Source organism: Chinchilla lanigera, unplaced genomic scaffold (assembly GCF_000276665.1).
Source record: "Chinchilla lanigera isolate Chin_1 unplaced genomic scaffold, ChiLan1.0 scaffold00018, whole genome shotgun sequence".
In the NCBI taxonomy this organism is placed as follows: Eukaryota; Metazoa; Chordata; class Mammalia; order Rodentia; family Chinchillidae; genus Chinchilla; species Chinchilla lanigera.
This window is the reverse complement of record NW_004955419.1, coordinates 25,690,519-25,708,755: the sequence shown is the minus strand read 5'-3', so window position 1 is coordinate 25,708,755 and position 18,237 is coordinate 25,690,519. Positions and strand designations below refer to the sequence as shown.

Here is an 18,237-nt window from a genome sequence, read left to right as displayed (position 1 = left end):
GATCATATGATGAGAAACCTGTATCCTATATTTTAGAAGAGGAAGTTGTCACATAATCTCTCTTACCCTAACATGACCCATCTATGAAAACTGAAGCAAAATGAATTAACTTATCTGAAGGAAAATGAAAATCAATAACACCAGAGAAGTTAACCAATGCAGATTGCCAAAAGGATGAAAACTGTCATACCCATTGTTGAACTGAAGGAAAAGGGAATGATAAGAGTTTGCACCTCATGACCAAAGCCATTGAAAAAGACCCCAACACTGCCAAAGGATCCCAGTGGACATATGTTGAATTGGGCAAATCCAGTTAATATTACCAAGTAAAGTCTGAAAGTCAGTCAGGGATTTTGGGCAAAATGATTAAGCTGGATCTGAAGAGTTTTGGGTAATTTGTCTTTTTTAGATAAAGTGACCCAAATATGAGGAAGTTAGCATGGCTTGCACCCCTTGGAGGCTACCACTAGGCCTGCCATTATTTAAATATCAGAATCAAGTGACATTCAAACCCAAATGCTCTCAGATCACACTCCCAACCTTTATACCTGTTTATAAAATATCAAGGCTTTTCTATACCAAATGAATTTAGGAGTGTAAAACAGGCAATCAAGAGAACTAGGAATCAAGAGAACACCAAAAACATAAAACTTCCCAAATCAGCAGCATGTTCTGTACATGATGTCAAAAAGAAACCTGTAATTAAAGGGTCAGTTTTTATTAGCTGTATAATCTAAAATGAGGAAATTTTTTACTATAACTTTAAAAGACCAAAGGTATCACTGAAATATACATTTTTTCGAGATAAAGGGGCAAGGTTTTATTTATGGGAATTATGTTCTTTTAAGTAATCTTTTTAAATTATCCCTATTAATGTAAATCTTAGGAAATGTTTTTTTTTAACTAAGGACAAAATGTTTTTTGTCTTGAAGATGGAGATACTCTTTTAAATTAATTACTTTAAGGGAAAAAGTGTAAAGGCTTTTCTTTTTTTTGTACCAATTGTAATGGAGAGAGAGAAAACAGGCTCTATTCCCTGTGAGATTGAATTGTGTTTTGCATCTGCCCAGGTCAGACATCTAGCATTTCTATTTTTGCAGACCTGTAGTTGCCACACCCAGAGGCCATCCACACTTGTGTCTAAAAGCCCTTTAAAATGTTTTTCCTTTAAATAATTAATTCCTATTTTTCAACCCAATATATATCAAAAGACCCACAATCCTTGGGGTACCTTTTTTATCTATTTAGAATTTTTAAAATTTTGTCAAGGGAAGAATGACCAATTGAATGATACAAGAGTCTGGTGTGATTTGAGCAGTATCTTAAGTAACCTGGATTTTTTTGTTTGTTTTTGGGCTACTACCTCTGGTTGCAGCTTTTACTCCATCTGCTATGGGCTGGGTAAGCTGGTAGTAGCAGCTTTGCTCAATTGTCCTGTCTTAGTACCAGGAATGGGCTCCATCACCTGCACCTACCCCTCCCCAGGTAGTGTGGTGATTACCACCGCTGTAGCCATGGCCTCCACTGGCTTTTGTTTTTTCTCCAATCTGGGTTGCTGGTGCTCTTACAGTGGAGCAGGCATTGCTAGTGTAATGGGTGTGGCTGGCCAGCAGGCAGGCCATATGGCAGAGGTGCCCAAGAAGTTTTCCTGGTATCCAGTTCTCTAGGGGGAAGGGAACAGAAATGTGTAGCCATTGTCTTGGCCCCAGGCACTGGGCATGCCCACTCTGGCCACTGGATGTTGTGTTTCTGCCGGGATTCCAGGCATAGGCACTGTTTGCACCTAGCAAACATTTGATGCCAAAAGCACATATGGCAGTGGCAAGAGCCAAGGTTCATCACAGTCATGTTCTGCCTATTTGCTCCCAGGTGCCCTGGCCTGTAGTTGGTGGTGTGCACCAGCAGCCGAGGTTGGGCAGAGTGTGTGGGTGCGCAAACACCTAGAAAATCCCAGTTGAATCTGCCTAAGACTGGAGAGCAGAGCCCTCTCTCCACCTGGCCTGTGCCCCTGTTTGTTATTGGATGGGGCCGAGGCAGGCTCCAGTGGAAGTTTCCTAGAAGGGGTCAGCCTTCCACATCAGTTTTAGATTTACACTCGTTTTTCCGACAGTATCCTTGTCGACACTTCGTACAAAGACTGGAAGGTTTTGTTAAAGAGACAGCTAATGGTTGTGCTGCATTTACAGGTGCAGCAGAGCAGTTTCAGGCAAAATGTCCCTCATCTCCACAATGGAAACAAGCAGCCTTTTTTTTTCTTTCTTGTAGGCTGTGAATGAATAACCTCAGTATAGCTGCTGCAGAGGCAGCTTATTGCACATATGAGGAGCTAATATCTGCACAAATCCAAAGATGTATAATTTGTCTTGGATCATTGGGAGCTTGAACTTTAGTAACAGGGTAGACATATTGAAAACTCTCCATGGACTCTCCTACCTGTCTGTCTTCTTTTAGTGTCAATTGCAAGGGAGTGAGAGAAAACTGCTCTACTCCCTGAGAGGCAGAAGTTCCAATCTGTGATGCAGCAAAATTTCTCTGAGCTAAAAAGGCTGAGATTTCTGCCTGTGGCTCAGTTAAATTTATCAAGTATCATGAAATGGAATTCACCGGAAAACGCTTCTCTGGTGGGAAAAGTCCCTTTTTGTCCCCCATTTCTCCTTTCTTATTTGATTGAGCAAGGCTAGAGGGTTCAAGTTCTCTTGGCGTACCTTTATTCTGCCTTCCTTTTCCCACTCAGGCTCAGGACTTGATTTTAAAGTAGTGCTCTGAGCTGAATCCTTTGTGGTTGTAAAACCCTTTCTAACCAAAATCCAAAAAAAGAAAAAGTAAATGCAGGAATGAAGCATGCAAAAAAACCACTTTTATGTATACCTCTGTGATTCTTGAAACTCTATTTGTCCCATTTTTAACTACTAGTAATTCAATTTACCTTTCTCCATTTTGCTTTTTTGAGTCCTATTTGGTTTTTTGTTTTTTTTTTTAAGGTCAGCAGACCTCCATGCCCTAATTTTTACACTCCATAATTGCCAGTACAATACACTTCTGTCCCCTCTATTGCACACAAAATTTAAGAAGCATCCCTCTGGCACCTACCAAATCCTTACCAGGTGTCCCTGTTCAGGCACCAATTGCTGCAACCGGCACAGCTCTTAGTGGTCCTGGGGAAAAACAGCAAGGGGATTTAGAAAAATAAACAAGAGATGAAAGGTGAGGTCAGGTGGAGTTCTCTTTCCAGATGGGAGAGGAGAAACTGCCCAATTACCAAAGGAGGGTTTATTTATACTTTTACAAAGTCAGTATCATGAGACACAGGGCTGCCAAAGGACTAATGACTGGAATTGCCTCAGGCAAGGTATTTTTCTCAGGACCAAAGTATTTCCAGCTTTGCCGCTCTCTACAGTTGTTATTATTCTTTAACTTCTTAAGAAACTGCCCACTGTTTTCCAAGATGAATGTACCATTTTATGTTCCCACCTGTTTCCTCCAGGTCATTACTCATACTTGATGTAATTAGTCTTTTTAATTTTAGGCACTCTAATCTGTCTGTAGTGGTATCTCATGATATTAACTTTTAACTGCCTGGTGAATTTTTTTCTTTTTTTTTGTCTTTTTGAGACAGGGTTTTGCTATGCAGTTCAGGCTGGACTTGAACACACTTTGTAGTCCAGGCTGGCCTTGAACTTGCAATGATCCTCCTCCCTCAGCCTCCCAAGTACTAGGATTACAGGTCTGTTTTATTTTGAACTGAGTATTTTTTTTAACGTTTCATCTACTTTCTGTCTCAGTAGCTGTATCTTTGCCATTATAGTGGTTGCTTTAGGGCCTACTGTATACATCTTACCAGTTTATTTTCACATCATATTATACTATTTTACACGTTTAAGAAACTTACAGAGTATTTCTGTTTTTCCTCTCTCAGTCTTTATGCTGTTTTTTCTTGTATATGTTACTTTTACATATGTTATATACCTTATAATACTTAGTCATCTTTTAAGCTAGTTTAGATATTAAGGGTAAAGTCGTATGTATTTACCTGGGTTATTTCTGTTTCTGATATGCATGTCTGTTTTGGTTTTCCTTTTGCCTTAAAGATCTCCTTTAATATTTCTTGGAATATGGTTTTGCTGTGATAAATTCTTTCTGCTTTATATATCTGAAAGGTAGTCTACCTTTTTTTGTAAAGAAATTCTGTTGTATATAAAATTCTTCACTGAGGTTTTGTTTTCAGTACTTTAAAAATGTTAATTTATTATCTTTTCACATTCACATGAAAAATGTTTCATTCTTACTTTTGTTCTTCTGTACATGTGTCTGTTTTCTTTGGTTGCTTTTAAGGATTTCCTTTTATCTCTGTTTTTGAATTGGCACTGCATTTGTCTTGTGCTTTAAATTTGTTAAGCTTCTTGAAATTCTGAATTTATTATTAAATTAAATTTTGAAATAGTTCAGCTATCATTTCATGTTTATTCCATCTCTTCCCTTCTCATTCTCTTTTAAGAGCTCCAATTACACCTGTATCGGGCTGCTTAATGTTATCTCATAGCTCACTGATGTTCTTTTAATGGTTTTGTTGTTTTTTCTCTCTACTTCATTTTGGATGACATCTATTGGTATGCCTTCATGTTGCTAGGCTCAGCACCAGCCGTGTTTAATCTGCCATTAATCTGTTTAGTGTACTTTTCATCTCACATACTGTACTTTTGTCTTTTAGATTTTTTTGTACCTGTACATGATATATTTTGATTCCTCTGTTTTTCCCACTCCCTTCTTACCCAACGTCTCTTCCCTTCCCGGTTTACAAAGCTTTGTTTCCACTTTATCCTTTTTAAAATCTTTTTTTCCCTTTCTTTCTTCCCCCCTCCCCTCACCTTAGTTTCTCTTACCTTTTAAATAATTTCCTCCTACTTCACAATATTGATTGTACATTTTGGTCCTCATTTACTGTTTCAGTTTCTCACACCAGGGATACAATGTGATGTTTACATATGTGAGTCCGATTTATTTTACTTAAGAGTATGATCTCAAATTGTATCCATTTACTTAGAAATGTCTCATTTATCATTCTTTATGTCAGAATAGTACTCCATTGTACTAAAAAAAAAACAACTTTTTTTTATCCATTTTTGGTTGATAGGCATTTATGTGGCTTTGAAGATTTAGCTGTTATAAATTGTGCTGCTGATAGGCTGGGAATTTAGCTCAGTGCACAGCGCCTCCCTAGCAAGTGCAAGGTCATGAGTTCGATTCCCGTTACCGGAAAAAAAACAAAAAAATAAAAACAATAAATTGTGCTGTTGTAAACATGGATTTGGATATATCACTGTGGTATAATATTTTTAATTCTTCTGGAAAAATATCCAGAAAGGGAATAGCTGGGTCAAATGAGACCCCTAATCCTAGTTTTTTGAGGAGTCTCCATATTGATTTCCACAGTGGTTGCATCAGCCTACACTTCCACCAACAGTGGAGAAGGGTTCCTTTTTCCCATAGCCCCTCCGGCATTTATTTTTTATTTTTTTTTTTTTTTTTTTTGGTTTTTCTCCGGTACCGGGAACCGAACTCACGACCTTGCGCTTGCGAGGCAGGCGCTTTTGCCGCTGAGCTAAATCCCCAGCCCCCTCCTCCGGCATTTATTATTGGTTGATTTCTTGATGGTAGCCATTCATTCTGGAGTGAGATGGAATCTCAGTGTTGTTTTAATTTCCATCTTTCTAACAACTAGTGATGTTGAACATTTTTTCATATATTTATTTGCCATTCTTATTTCTTCCTCTGAAAAATGTGTATTCATTTCAGATGCCCATTTTTCGATTGGGTCTGAATCGGGGGGGGGGTTCTGATTTTTTTCAATTCTTTATATGTTCTAGATATAAGTTCTTTGTGGGACAGCTGGTTATAATTTTTTCCCATTCTGTGGGTTGTCTTTTCACTCTATTGGTTATTTCTGTTGATGTGCAAAAGCTTTTGAATAGGATGAAATCCCAGTTATTGATTCTTTGTATTATTTCCTGTGCAAATGGGGTTTTGTTCATGAAATCTTTGCCTACATGTTTGTCTTCAAGAGTTTTGCCTATTTTCTTTTCCAGCAGAATTAGAAATTGTCTTTTTGTTTTAACATTTAGATCTTTGGTCCATTTTTAGGTTAGAGTATGGTGATAGACATGAATCTAGTTCTATTCTTCTGCATGTGGAAAGCCAGTTTTTCCAGCACCATTTATTAAAGAGGCTATCTTTCTTCCAGTGAACATGTTTGGACCGTTTGTCAAAGATAAGGTGGCTGAGTGTGTTTGGAGTTATTTCTGCATCTTCTGATTTCTTCTATTGATCGTCAGGTCTGTAGTTTTGCCAGTACCATGCTGTTTTTTTATCACAGTAGCTTTGTAGTATAATTTCAAGTCAGAAATCGTAATGCCCTCTGCCATCGTTTTTGCAATTTGAGGTCTCTTCTGTTTCCAAATGAATTTTAGGAATATTTTCTCTAGTTCTGTAAGGCATGCTAATGGTATTTTGATTGAGATTGCATTAAATATGTATAACAACTTTGAGAGTAGGGCCATTTTCAGTATGTTGGTACTTCCTATCATTGAGCAAGAGATAGCTTTCCATTTTCTGATATCCTTTTTGACCTCCTTTTTCAGGGTACTATAATTCCCAAAGTATAGATCTTTTACTTCCATTACTAGATTGATTGCTAGTATTTCACTTTTTGGATGCTATTGTTTCCCTAATTTGTCTCTCAGTGAGTTTGTTGTTTGTGTAATGTTATTGATTTTTGAATGTTGATTTTCTATCCACTTATACTACTGAATTTGGTTATTAAATCTAGAAGTCTTGGGCCAGAGATATAGCTCAGTGGCATAAGTGCCTGCATGGCAAGTGCAGGGTCCTGAGTTCAATTCCAATCAAAAAAAAAAAAAAAAAAAAAGAATCTGGAAGTCTTTTGGTGGAGTTTTTGGGGTCTGCTATGTAACATGTCATGTCATCTGAAAATAATGATAATTTAACTTCTTTGTTTCCTATCCTTATTCCTTTTGTTTCTTTTTCTTATCTATTTAGTTTGGCTAATGTTTCCAGAACTATATTAAATAGGAGTGGTGATAGTGGGTATCCTTGCTTTGTTCCTGATTTTAGAGTGAAAGTTTTTAGGTTTTGACCCTTTAGTATAATGTTGGCTGTGAGTTTGTCATAGATGGCTTTTATCAGATTGAGATAAAGACTATCTATTCCAGTTTTCTGTAGGGTTTTTATCATGCATAGGTGTGGAGTTTGGCATATGCTTTTTCTGCATCTATTGAGATGTTTGTGTGATTTTTGTCTTTGGCTCTTTTAATGTGGTGTGTTATATGTATGGATTTGTGTATGTGGAACCATTCCTTCATCCTTGGGATGAATCCTATTTTTCATGTTGTATAATCTGCTTGATCATTTGCTGCATTCATTCTATTTTCCAATGTCTTCACTGAGAATTTTTATATCTATGTTCATTAGGGAGGTTGGCCTGTAGTTTTCTATTTTGGTTAGGTCCTTTTGGTATCGGGTAATACTTGCTTCCAGGAATGATTCTGGGAGTATGGCTTCTCTTTCAATTTCATTAAAGAGTTTCACTAGTGGTGGCATTAGATCTTCTCTAATTTCCTGTAGAATTCAATAGTGAATCCATCAGGAGCTCGCCTTTTCTTTGTTGGTAAATTTTTTATTACATTTTCAATTTCATTGACTGATACCAGGTTATTTAGAATTTTTATATCTTCTTGATTCAATTTTGGCAATTCATATGGGCCGAGGAATTTGTCTGTTTTTTCTGTGTTTTCCATCTTATTAGAGTACAGGTTCTCAAAGTAGGCATTAATGATCTTCTGAACTTCCACAGGATCTTTTGTGATTTTACTTTTTTGTTCCTAATTTCTTGAATTTGAGTCTTTGCTCTTTTTGATAAAGTTGGCAAAGGATTAATCAATTTTATATAATCTTTCAAAGAACAAACTCTTAAGTTCATTGATTTTTTTTTTTTGGTACTTTTTTATTTTCTTAGTTTCAATTGCATTAATTTTTGCTCTTATCTTTATTATAATATCTCTTGTAGGAACTTTGGGTTTGATTTGTTCTTTTTCTCGACATTTAAAGTTCAATGTTAAGTTGTTTATTTGAGCTCATTCTGTTTTCCTGATGTGAGAATTCACTGCTCTAAATTTCTCTTGTAGGTCTGCTTTCATTGCATCCCATAAGTTTCAGTATGTTGTATTGGCATTATCATTTAATTATAGATACTATTTAATTTCTTTAATTTCCTGTGTGACTCATTAGTTGTTCATAAGGGTGTTGTTTAATTTCCATGTGTTTATGTAGTTTTTGTGGTTTCTTTTCCAATGATTTCTAGTTCCATTGCACTATGGTCTGATAATATGCATGGGATAATTTCAGCTGATCAACATTTATTTAAGCATGTTCTGTGGGTTAATATGTGGTCTGCTTTAGAGAATGTCCCATGTGCAGCTAAGAAGAATGTGTATTCTAATGTTGTAGCATAGAACACTCTGTAGACATCTACTAAGTGCATTTGTTCAGAGATTTGGTTTAATTCTGATATTTCTTTGGTGCTTTTTTTTTTCTAGTTGATCTATCTAATTGTGAGAGTGGAGTATTAAGGTCCTCAATTACAATTGTGTTAGTGCTTATTTAATTTTTCATGTCAATTAATATTTATTTTATGTAGTTAGGTACACCAGTGTTTGGTGCATATACATCTATGATTGTTATCTCTTCTTCTTGGAGTCTTCCCTTAACAAGTATGTAGTGACTCTCTTTGTCTCTTTCAAGAAGTCTTGGTTTGCAGTTCACATTGTCTGCAAATAGAGCAGCTACCCCTGCTTTTTGCTCGGATCCTGTCAGAGTATTTCTTTTCATCTTTTGACTTTCAGTCTGTGAATTTCTTTTTGAGTTTAAATGTGTTCTTCAATGCAACATATCATTGGATCTTTCTTCTTGATCCATTCTGCCAGTCTGTTTCTTTTGATTGGTGAATTGAGACCATTTACATTGATGGTTATAACTGATATCTATTGGCTTATCTTTCACATATTATTTCCCTGTTGTTGGTTCCCTGTCTTTCCCCTCTGTTTAACTGCTTGCCCTGCATCGTGGCTTCTCTCTGTGCATGTTCTTATCCTTATAGTTTTTCTTTTTCTTTTTCCAATATTTCCTTGAGAACATTCTGAAGTGCTGCTTTGGTTGTCATGAATTTCTTCAGTTGTTCTTTGTCACAGAAATGTCTTACTTCTCCATAGTTTTGGAAGGTTAGCTTTTCAGGGTACATCAATCTGAATTGGAGTTTGTTCTCTTTTAGGGCTTGATATACCACCTTTGAAGCTGTCCTTGACTTGAAGATTTGTGTTGAGAAGTCTGCTGTGATTCTGATGGGCTTTCCTTTATACGTGACTTATTTCTTTTCTCTAACTGCGTTTAATATTCTGTTCTTGTGCTGAATTTCTGGAATCTTGATTATTATATGCCTTGCTATAGATTTATTTTGCTTGTGGCTGTTTGGAGTTCTGTATGCTTCATTTACTTTTATGTCAAATTCTGTATCTATATTGGGGATGTTTTCTGCCACTACTTCTGTGAAAAGGTTTTTTTTAATGGCATTTACACTATCTCCAGCTTTCTCATTGATCCAAATCAATCTTACGTCATTCTTTTTTGCTTCACCTCTCAGCTGTTGGATTAATTTTTCATAGACTCTTGCTATTTTTAATATATCTTTTTTTTTCATGGCTGCTAGCCACAATCTTGTCCTCTATATCTGATATTCTGTCCTCACATTTGTTGTGTATACTTTCAGTGGTGATTTTAATCTCCTAGATTTTTGTTTAGACCTGTTTCATGGATTCCATTTCATTCCTATGTTAGGCACTTATAATTTCCATCATTTTCTTAAGCTCTTTTTTTTTATATGTCTACTCTAATATCTTTCATTTTGATCATCCATATATTTTGTACCTGAGAGATTATTTTTTCTATAGCCTTTCCATTTGTTTTTTCACTTCTGTTCCTATCATTTCAGAAAATTCCAGTGTTTGACTTCTGATTTCCTCTGTCTTATTGTGCTCTGGGTTTGTCCTGGGGTGGGCTGGGGGTCTGGAGTTGCATTTTGCTTCTGTGTCTTACCACTTTCTGTTTTCTATTTTTTATTCTATTTTATTTTCTGTGTTGATCCTTGCTGATTTCTTATGGTGGATAGCTTTATCACTGGTATCAAGGCTTCCCTTTGGAAGGTTTGTTCTTCAGGGATATCTTCTAGATAGATGTAAGCAGTTCTTGGTCTTTATGTCTATCCCAAGAACCTACTTTCCCAATTTATTAAGGATGAGAAGTTGCTATGTGGCTCAGCACCCAGTCCTTTAGTACTGGACTATGGTAATGGTTATGACCCCATATGATCACAGTATTGTCATACAAGGGAGAAAAACTGATTATAATGTATATGGCATCCTGACTAAAGTAGTACAGTTAGCAATAATAATAGCATAAAGTACAGCCTAGGTACTGACAAACTGTGGTAACTATTAACCTGATATCTTTAGCCGTAGGAACAAACTCTACAGTTATATAACAAAATCCAACATATAAAAAGAACTTGTACATAATGATTTTCCCCTTAGTGGTGTGATTTTACCCTCTTTGGTGGCAGGATTGAAGAGGGATAAGGGACAAGACAGAGAGATGAATGAGATCACATATAGCAGGAGAAAGGCTGGAGGGCAAAGGATGATCACCGAAATTTTGGGAAACTGGAGGACACAGGAGAGAAAGAATGAAAGAGAAAGCAAGGGAATATTGAATTGAACCAGAAAAAGAAGAGACAACATTTACTCACTTGAAAATATCATTAAATCAAGAGAGATAGTTGAGAAAAGAGGAAAAAAAAGACAAGTAGAAGAAATCAAAAAGAAGGATAAGAAATCTAAACTGTGAAAAAAGAAAGAAGAAAAAAAATTTTTTAAAAACACATAAATAACCACAAAAAAACATAACACAAACAAAAAATCCCAACCAGACAGAAAAAGGAAAACTAGTCAGAGAAACAAAGAAGAATAAAATTAGTAAAATTCCTCTTGTGTCCACAGTTCTATGATAGTAGCCAAGTCAGATCCCAGACATATATTCCAGCCAAGTTTGAAGTGATATTTGTCCTGGGTGTGGGGCTGATGTTGACCTCTGGATATGGGCGCTGGGACTAGTCTTCTGTTGCTGGAGTTTTCCCAGAGCCCTTTGATATAGAATGGCAGCCCTGCCTGCCTGCTTCTGTTCTGTGCCTGTGTGTCTGTGTGCTGGAGCACAGTGCTGATTCACCTAACAACTGCTGGCTGGTATTCTCACTGCTGGTTCGGACTTTTCCACATCACTGGTACCGCCTGGCTGGCGTGTGTGCCCACACTGGGGCCAGCTCTTCCTGGTTCCCACCTCCTCTTTTAGAATTTTGATTCAGGTCTTTTAAAATATTTTCCATTTCTCTGCTTAAACTTTTGAACATATGAAATACAATTACAATAATTGTATTTTACTATTCTTTTTATTCTGCTATCTACTTTAATTATAGGTCTGTTTTGATTCACTGATCATTCTCTTCATTATGGACCACATTTTACTGTTTCTTTGTATATGTCGTGATCTTTTTCCTTGCTAGATGCCAGATAATTTTACATTATTGTAAATTTTCTTGAGTTTTGTCCAGGAATGTTAAGTTACTAGCTACTTGGAAACAGTTTAATCCTTTCAAGTCTTTCTTTAGTGAATTCACTAACTAGAATTTAACTAGAACACGCTCAGTCTGTGCCTACTTGTTCCTCATTACAAAGACAGAATCTTTCTGAGTACCCAGTGCTTTGTGAATGAAGTTTGTCCAGGTTAGCTGGTGGACATAGGCACTGTTTCCAGCTTTGAGTGTGTGCTGTGCACTGTTTCTTTTCATCTTTTCAGATGATTCTTTCCACAGCTTTGGTAGTTTCCTACATAGTTTCTGGTGGTCTCTGCTAAATAACTGATATTTGGTGACCTCCTAAACAGTGATATATCAGTGCCCCCTCTGTCTATCCCCAGGGTACTTTCTTTGTGCAACATTTTTCTCTCCATTATTGTGTTCTGAGATTACTGCCTCAGAAGAAGTACACGTCCATCTCTCATTATGTTTGCTAGTTGAGTAGATTTAACAGTTCTCTTCTCTGGAATAAGAGTTAGCCTTAAGAAAGATCTTGTGATCAAATTTTGAAGCAAGATGAAAGAATTGGAAATTGTTGTTACTGTAAATCACTGAAGAACTTTAACTTGGCTTTTACAGATACATGATCAGCCTTGCTTTTTCTCAGTAGTAGTGACGATGTGGAACTTGCTGAGAACATAGATTTCTGGGGCTCATGGTAGAAATTCTGATTCAGTAGATTTTATACCACATTTGGAAAGATGATGCTCTGCAGAGAGTCTTTCCCAGTTCCATAGGTGACACAGATCCACAAAAATAATGGAATGGAATTTGTAGAAGTGAAAAGTGACTTTTCATGATTTTACTAGGAAAAATGTAGAACACTTGGACTATGTACTTTGTAATTTCTAAGAAGTATTTAAAAGGGAAAATCAGTAGAAAAGAGAAGGAGTGAGGGCAGAGAGTGGAGAAGTCAGGTGTTCAGAGAAGAGAAGAAAAGATAAGGGAAAATGACGAGGCCAGGAAGAGAATAGAGAAAAACATAAGTTTCCAAAATGGTGCTATTAGAATGTAAACTACTTTAGGTTCTTTAGAGGAAATTGAAATTGAAGTTTTGCTTTAAATTTTTTATGAGCTGATTAATCAGGATTTTGGTGCCTCCCCAGCCTCTGCATTGAACTCAGGACCTTCACAGTGAGTGACATCATGAGCCCTTTTAAAGAATTAATTAATTAATTAATTAATTAATTAATTTGCTAAGTCCCTAAATTGCCCAGATTAGGCTGAAATTTGTGATCCACCTGCCTCAGCCTCCTTGGGGCTGGGTTAACAGGAGTACACTACTATTCCCAGCTAAGGATCCTTGACCTGTACTCCAGGTGACATAGATTCTGTAGAATCTTAGAGGAAATTAAACCTGAAACGCTATTCATTTTTAAAACACACTGTTATTTTGTGTACTTTTAAGAAAAGCTGCTGCTAGTTAACTATGGAACAGTGCATTTTTTTAACCATCTATTATAAGATATTTCATTTTCATTGATGTTAAAATATGGAAAAGATATTGTATCCTGAACTTTGATCATATACAGTATTGAGAAGGCTTTTGTTTTTCTCACCTATTCTTTCTATTTGATGTGTTGCGTTTTCCCAAGGCTATTTTTTCAAACACAGCTCAAATCTCTCCTCCATGAAACCTATCTATATCCTTATAGTCAGATATATTTCACATTTCCTCTGAGCATGTTTCTTATCCCATTTTAATTTTGAAATTTTCCTTAATAGAAAATCAAAACCAAAATAGGAGTTAAGTCCTTCTGCTTTCTCCGCATCATCTGTTAACATTATACCATCTGCCCCAAGCAGTAGGGCTGAACCTTCTTTCTTATTCTTGCTGAACATGTATTTTTTAATCCTTTTTATTGTTCTTAACATTTTTCACCAGCCTCCGCTCATTCTGGGCTAACTTTACCTCCATGACTCTCCTTGTTTCACACCACACTTTTGTATTCATGTGCCTTTTTTTCATTGCCTCCCCAAATCCTTTTAAAATTCTGAATTTACCATAGACCGCCTTAAACACTACATTAGATTCCTTCATTTCCACTTTATTCTATTTCTTGTAAGATTAATTTTTATAGTGTCAGAAACTTTAGAAACTGAAAGTCCTTTTAAAAAAGAAATCTTGTCACAATAGAATGTATGCTATAGCATCATACAGCTTTTTTCCTTAAACTGGATAAAATGAACTTCCATAAAGAATAGCCAATCCCAGCTGGGCGTGGTGGCACACACGTATAATCCCAGCACTCAGGAGTCTGAGGCAGGAGGATCATTTCAAATTTGAGACCAGCCGGGGATACAAAGTAGCTCAAGGCCAGCCTGAACTGCATAGTGAGACCCTGTCTAAAAAGATGAAAAACAAAAACAAAAATAAAAACCCCCAGCCAATCCCAGTATTCCATTTTCTAACCATTAACTCCAAGATGATGGTGCTTTCTCATGGATCTCTCTTCATTTCACTATTTTATGCTTGTGTGTCAGCATTAATTCCAAAGGAGTAGTGACTTTCATTATTTCTTCCACCTGATGAAAGAAAAAATAATTTATATGCTAGTGGCTAATAGTTTGCTTTCCTCAGGAAGAATTTTAGTTGGTTTTCATGATCGTTGGTGATCTCTGTTGTTGTTAGATCACTGCTGTGTTACTTTGTAGAAGATATTAAGAAGGCATTTATTCATTTACCAAATTTATTGAATTGTATTTTATGCAAGGGACCCAAATATAACCTTGAAAAGATGCAGTGATGAATTAGACATGGTCCCTGTTCTTACTAACTTTACAATTCAGTGGAATGGATAAATTAATGTTTTTTATTCAGCAAGGTAGCATCTAATTTATTTCCACAATAAAATTCCTACTCAACTTTTTCCTTACTCAGACTTTTCCACTATATTTCTATCCTTAAATTGTCCATTCATATCAATATAATATTTTCTAAAATACTAAGTTTTTATTTTGAACTATAGCATATACTGTAGATTACCTAACTCATTAATGTACAGCTAAATCTTTATACTGTCAATACTCATGTGCTACTCAGATCATCAGATAGATTGTTACAGCATCCTTGAAGCCCCGCATAAGTTCTTCCCAATTACAGTCACCTTGTCTCCCCGAAAAGTAATCACTAACTTTATCTCCATGGTAAATAGTTTCCTATATAGTTTTGCCCTGGAAGTGTGGTCTTAATACTATAGCTTACTTTAGCCTGTTTTTTTAAAACATTGTATAAATTGAATTAAACAATGTATCATTTGTGTTTGCTGAAGATTTACCTGTTATTTTCTATAATAGTCCTGCAATCCATCTATTGAAATGAATCCATTTATTATTGCTATATCTTATGTGCTACTAGGTTGAAAAGCCTTTTTACACAATGGATAACTTATAGTGTTGATATAATTTAAGCTGTTAGATACGCTTTTCTTATTATAGTGTCAGACTTTACACTTTAACTGGGCATTATCTTTATTTTTTTTTCTTCTTTCAGAATTTCTGCTGTCCCCATAGTACAAGAGTTCTTAGCTACGTAGGCACTGTAATTTGACTAGAGACACACACATGCAAACTAATGCTTTAAGAGAGAAAGAACATATCACAGGCAAATGTTCTTAGGTTTGTCTACAGAAAAAATTTACTGCTTCTTCAAGATACTATTGCCTAAAATAGCTCTGTAGACTATGTGGAAAGTGTAAGCCAGCTTTGCAGTTGTAATCCAGACTGAAATCTCTTAGCAGGAAATTAGTGGTGTGTTAGAAACAGTGTTGTTCTGGGACTTGAGACCTGGGCTTTAGTCCCAAGTCCATCATAGTATTTGTTTGGATTCATTTCCTTATTTAAAATCATCAAGTTGGGCTAGATCTAACCCTAAAGTCCCCTCAAGGTTATATTAACACCAGTGTATCATATGGTTTGAATGTACAGACAAGTTACTCTGAAGTTTCCAGGTCATACTGGTAGGAGGGTAGACAGAAAGGAACTACAGGGTTACGGTAGGATAGAGGCAGAATTTTTTTTTTTTTTAAATTTACCCAGAAAATCTTGCAAGATGCTTTAGGTTGAACTAGACTATTCTTTTCAAAGTTAATTTTAGTTTTACTAGAGTCAAATGCAAACTTAGATTGTATTAAGGTACCAATCATATAGATAGAGGAATACTTGGGTTTTAACCCAAGCTTTACCATTAGGTAACTAAGTCCTGAATGAGTTGGTGTGATTGTTTTGTCTTATTTTGCTTTCTCTATATGTAATAATATGAAATGTAACCATGTAACCTACTATTTGCATTAGTGTTTGTGAAAGCATATTGGGGAGAATAATTTAAAATATTGTATGAATTGAGATCTGGAAATTTTAAAAGCCTAAAACTTAGGTCATTCTTAAAAATTAGGTATATTTAATCTTCAAGGAATAGTAGTGTTTTTTTGTTTGTTGTTTTTCAGAACTACAGACCATTGAAAAAGATGAAGAATTCTTTTTATGAAGCTAACACAACCTTAAACCTATTAAAGTAAATTTAAACCTAATAATGTAGATACACACAGATAAGTATACATACATACGATACACATACATGATACACATACATATGATAAACACACATAAGATACACATACATACAATAAATACATACTAGTTAAAATTAAATATAACATTGAAGCTAGCAGTGTATTAAAAATTATACTGATCAGGAAGGGTTTATCTAAGAATACAAAATGACTATACACTGGGAAATCTGTACACAGTCCATTATATCAACACAGTAGAGGAAAATTTGTGATTAAAACAAATATATACTTTACAAATCATTTGACTAAAATCCAGCAGCTTGATAGGAAAGTGCAGAGGTGTACAACAGTGACACAATATGCAATACTGGCAGTATGTGGGGAAATGGGGGTACATGGTTTTGGGAAAAAGCAGATAGAAATGCACAGGATCCTCTGGATAGTCCCATCTTGGGGAATTATTCATACTCAAAATGCTGTATTAGTGTATAGAGCTAATATATACTGTCATAGTTTATTAGGATTTATATGAAGGATATTTGTTTTATAGCTTATAATAAATAAAATCTATAAACATTAATGACTGTTGATCACTGAAGGAGCAATACTGTGAAATATGGTCATTATGGCTATTGTCCAGGAGAGATGTTTATAACGATATTGTTAACTTAGGATATGTTGTTACAGATTATAGATTATTGTGCAACTGTTACCCTTTTTTATTAAAAAATACCTGTGTATGTTAAATCTGTGCATGAGCTGTGAAAAATGTGTAGAAAAACTAGGTTAAGACAGGATGGGACTGGTGAAGTGGGACACTTACTTTTGTAATTTGTTGCAATGTTTATTATGATGTGCATTTAATATGTTTGCAGCAATCACATTTAAAGAAGCGAAATTGAATAAATTCAAAGAATGAGGATGTGAGTTCTAAAGATACTCAGTTTAATTAACCAGAGACATGGAAAATAGGAAAGTATTATTCCACACTTCTGCAGTAGAGAATATATGACCATTTACATTTCCAACCATTATAACAAATTACTTCTTAAAAGAAATATGTTTTATACTAGAGCTTATAACATTAATGATTTTTTCTTTTATAGCAACTCCGCTCCAATATTCGAGAAATGGAAAAGCTTTGTTTGAAAGTCCGAAAGGATGACTTAATACTTCTGAAGAGAATGATAGATCCTGTTAAAGAAGAAGCATCAGCAGCAACAGCAGAATTTCTCCAGCTGCATTTGGAATCTGTTGAAGAACTTAAAAAACAGTATAATGATGAAGAAACTCTAATACAGCCTTCTTTGACCAGATCCGTGACTGTTGGTGGTAATGTATTATACTAAATAAGTCTTATTCTTGACCTCAATAATGCTCTTAATTAAAGCTCATGTCCTTGTGTAGAGATTGTAGATTATGTCTTCAGGGATCACTTGCTATCCCAATATGCCAAAATTTGGGCCCTGAGTGGGCTGGAAATGTGTACCTTAGGGATAAAATTGCTGCAAGGATTGGAACTTCAGCCTTTAAGTACCTATTTGCCTAGGTGTTGAAAAGAAATTTTAAAATATTTCCTAAGGATAATTTCATCCTTTGTGTGCAACTTACTTCTCACCCTTCTCCAGTATAGGAGTGTCTTTTTTTCGTAAGCATTTTGGTTTTTACAAGTTTGTTGGACCTCTTGCTCAACTCAGTTGTCCATTTTAACGGAAAACATAAAAAATATACAATGGGAATTGTACCTTCAACTTTTGTGAAAGAACTGTCATGTGAAACTTGTCATTATATTGTTTTTGAGGATGTAAGTAATGTTGATCACATTATAATAGTGTCTTTAATCCTGGAAAAAAATTATTGGCTTAATACATACTCGTATTTCAAAGTAGTTGGTCTTTTTTTCTAATCTTTTGGTTATTGATGGAATAACTCATAAGATTTCCTTACCTAAGATGCCTACTAGAAATCTTAAAG

General features: G+C 35.5%; 1 protein-coding gene across 2 annotated transcripts in view; it reads left to right on the top strand.

The window, feature by feature from the left end:
- Stx17 (syntaxin 17) overlaps positions 1 to 18,237 on the top strand; it is a 66,587-nt gene that overhangs the window by 32,602 nt on the left and 15,748 nt on the right. For both annotated transcript variants that reach the window (XM_005382817.2, XM_005382818.2), the window contains exon 4: positions 17,370 to 17,595. In XM_005382817.2, the coding sequence (XP_005382874.1) occupies positions 17,370 to 17,595 (226 nt within the window). The remainder of the gene's footprint in view (positions 1 to 17,369; positions 17,596 to 18,237) is intronic.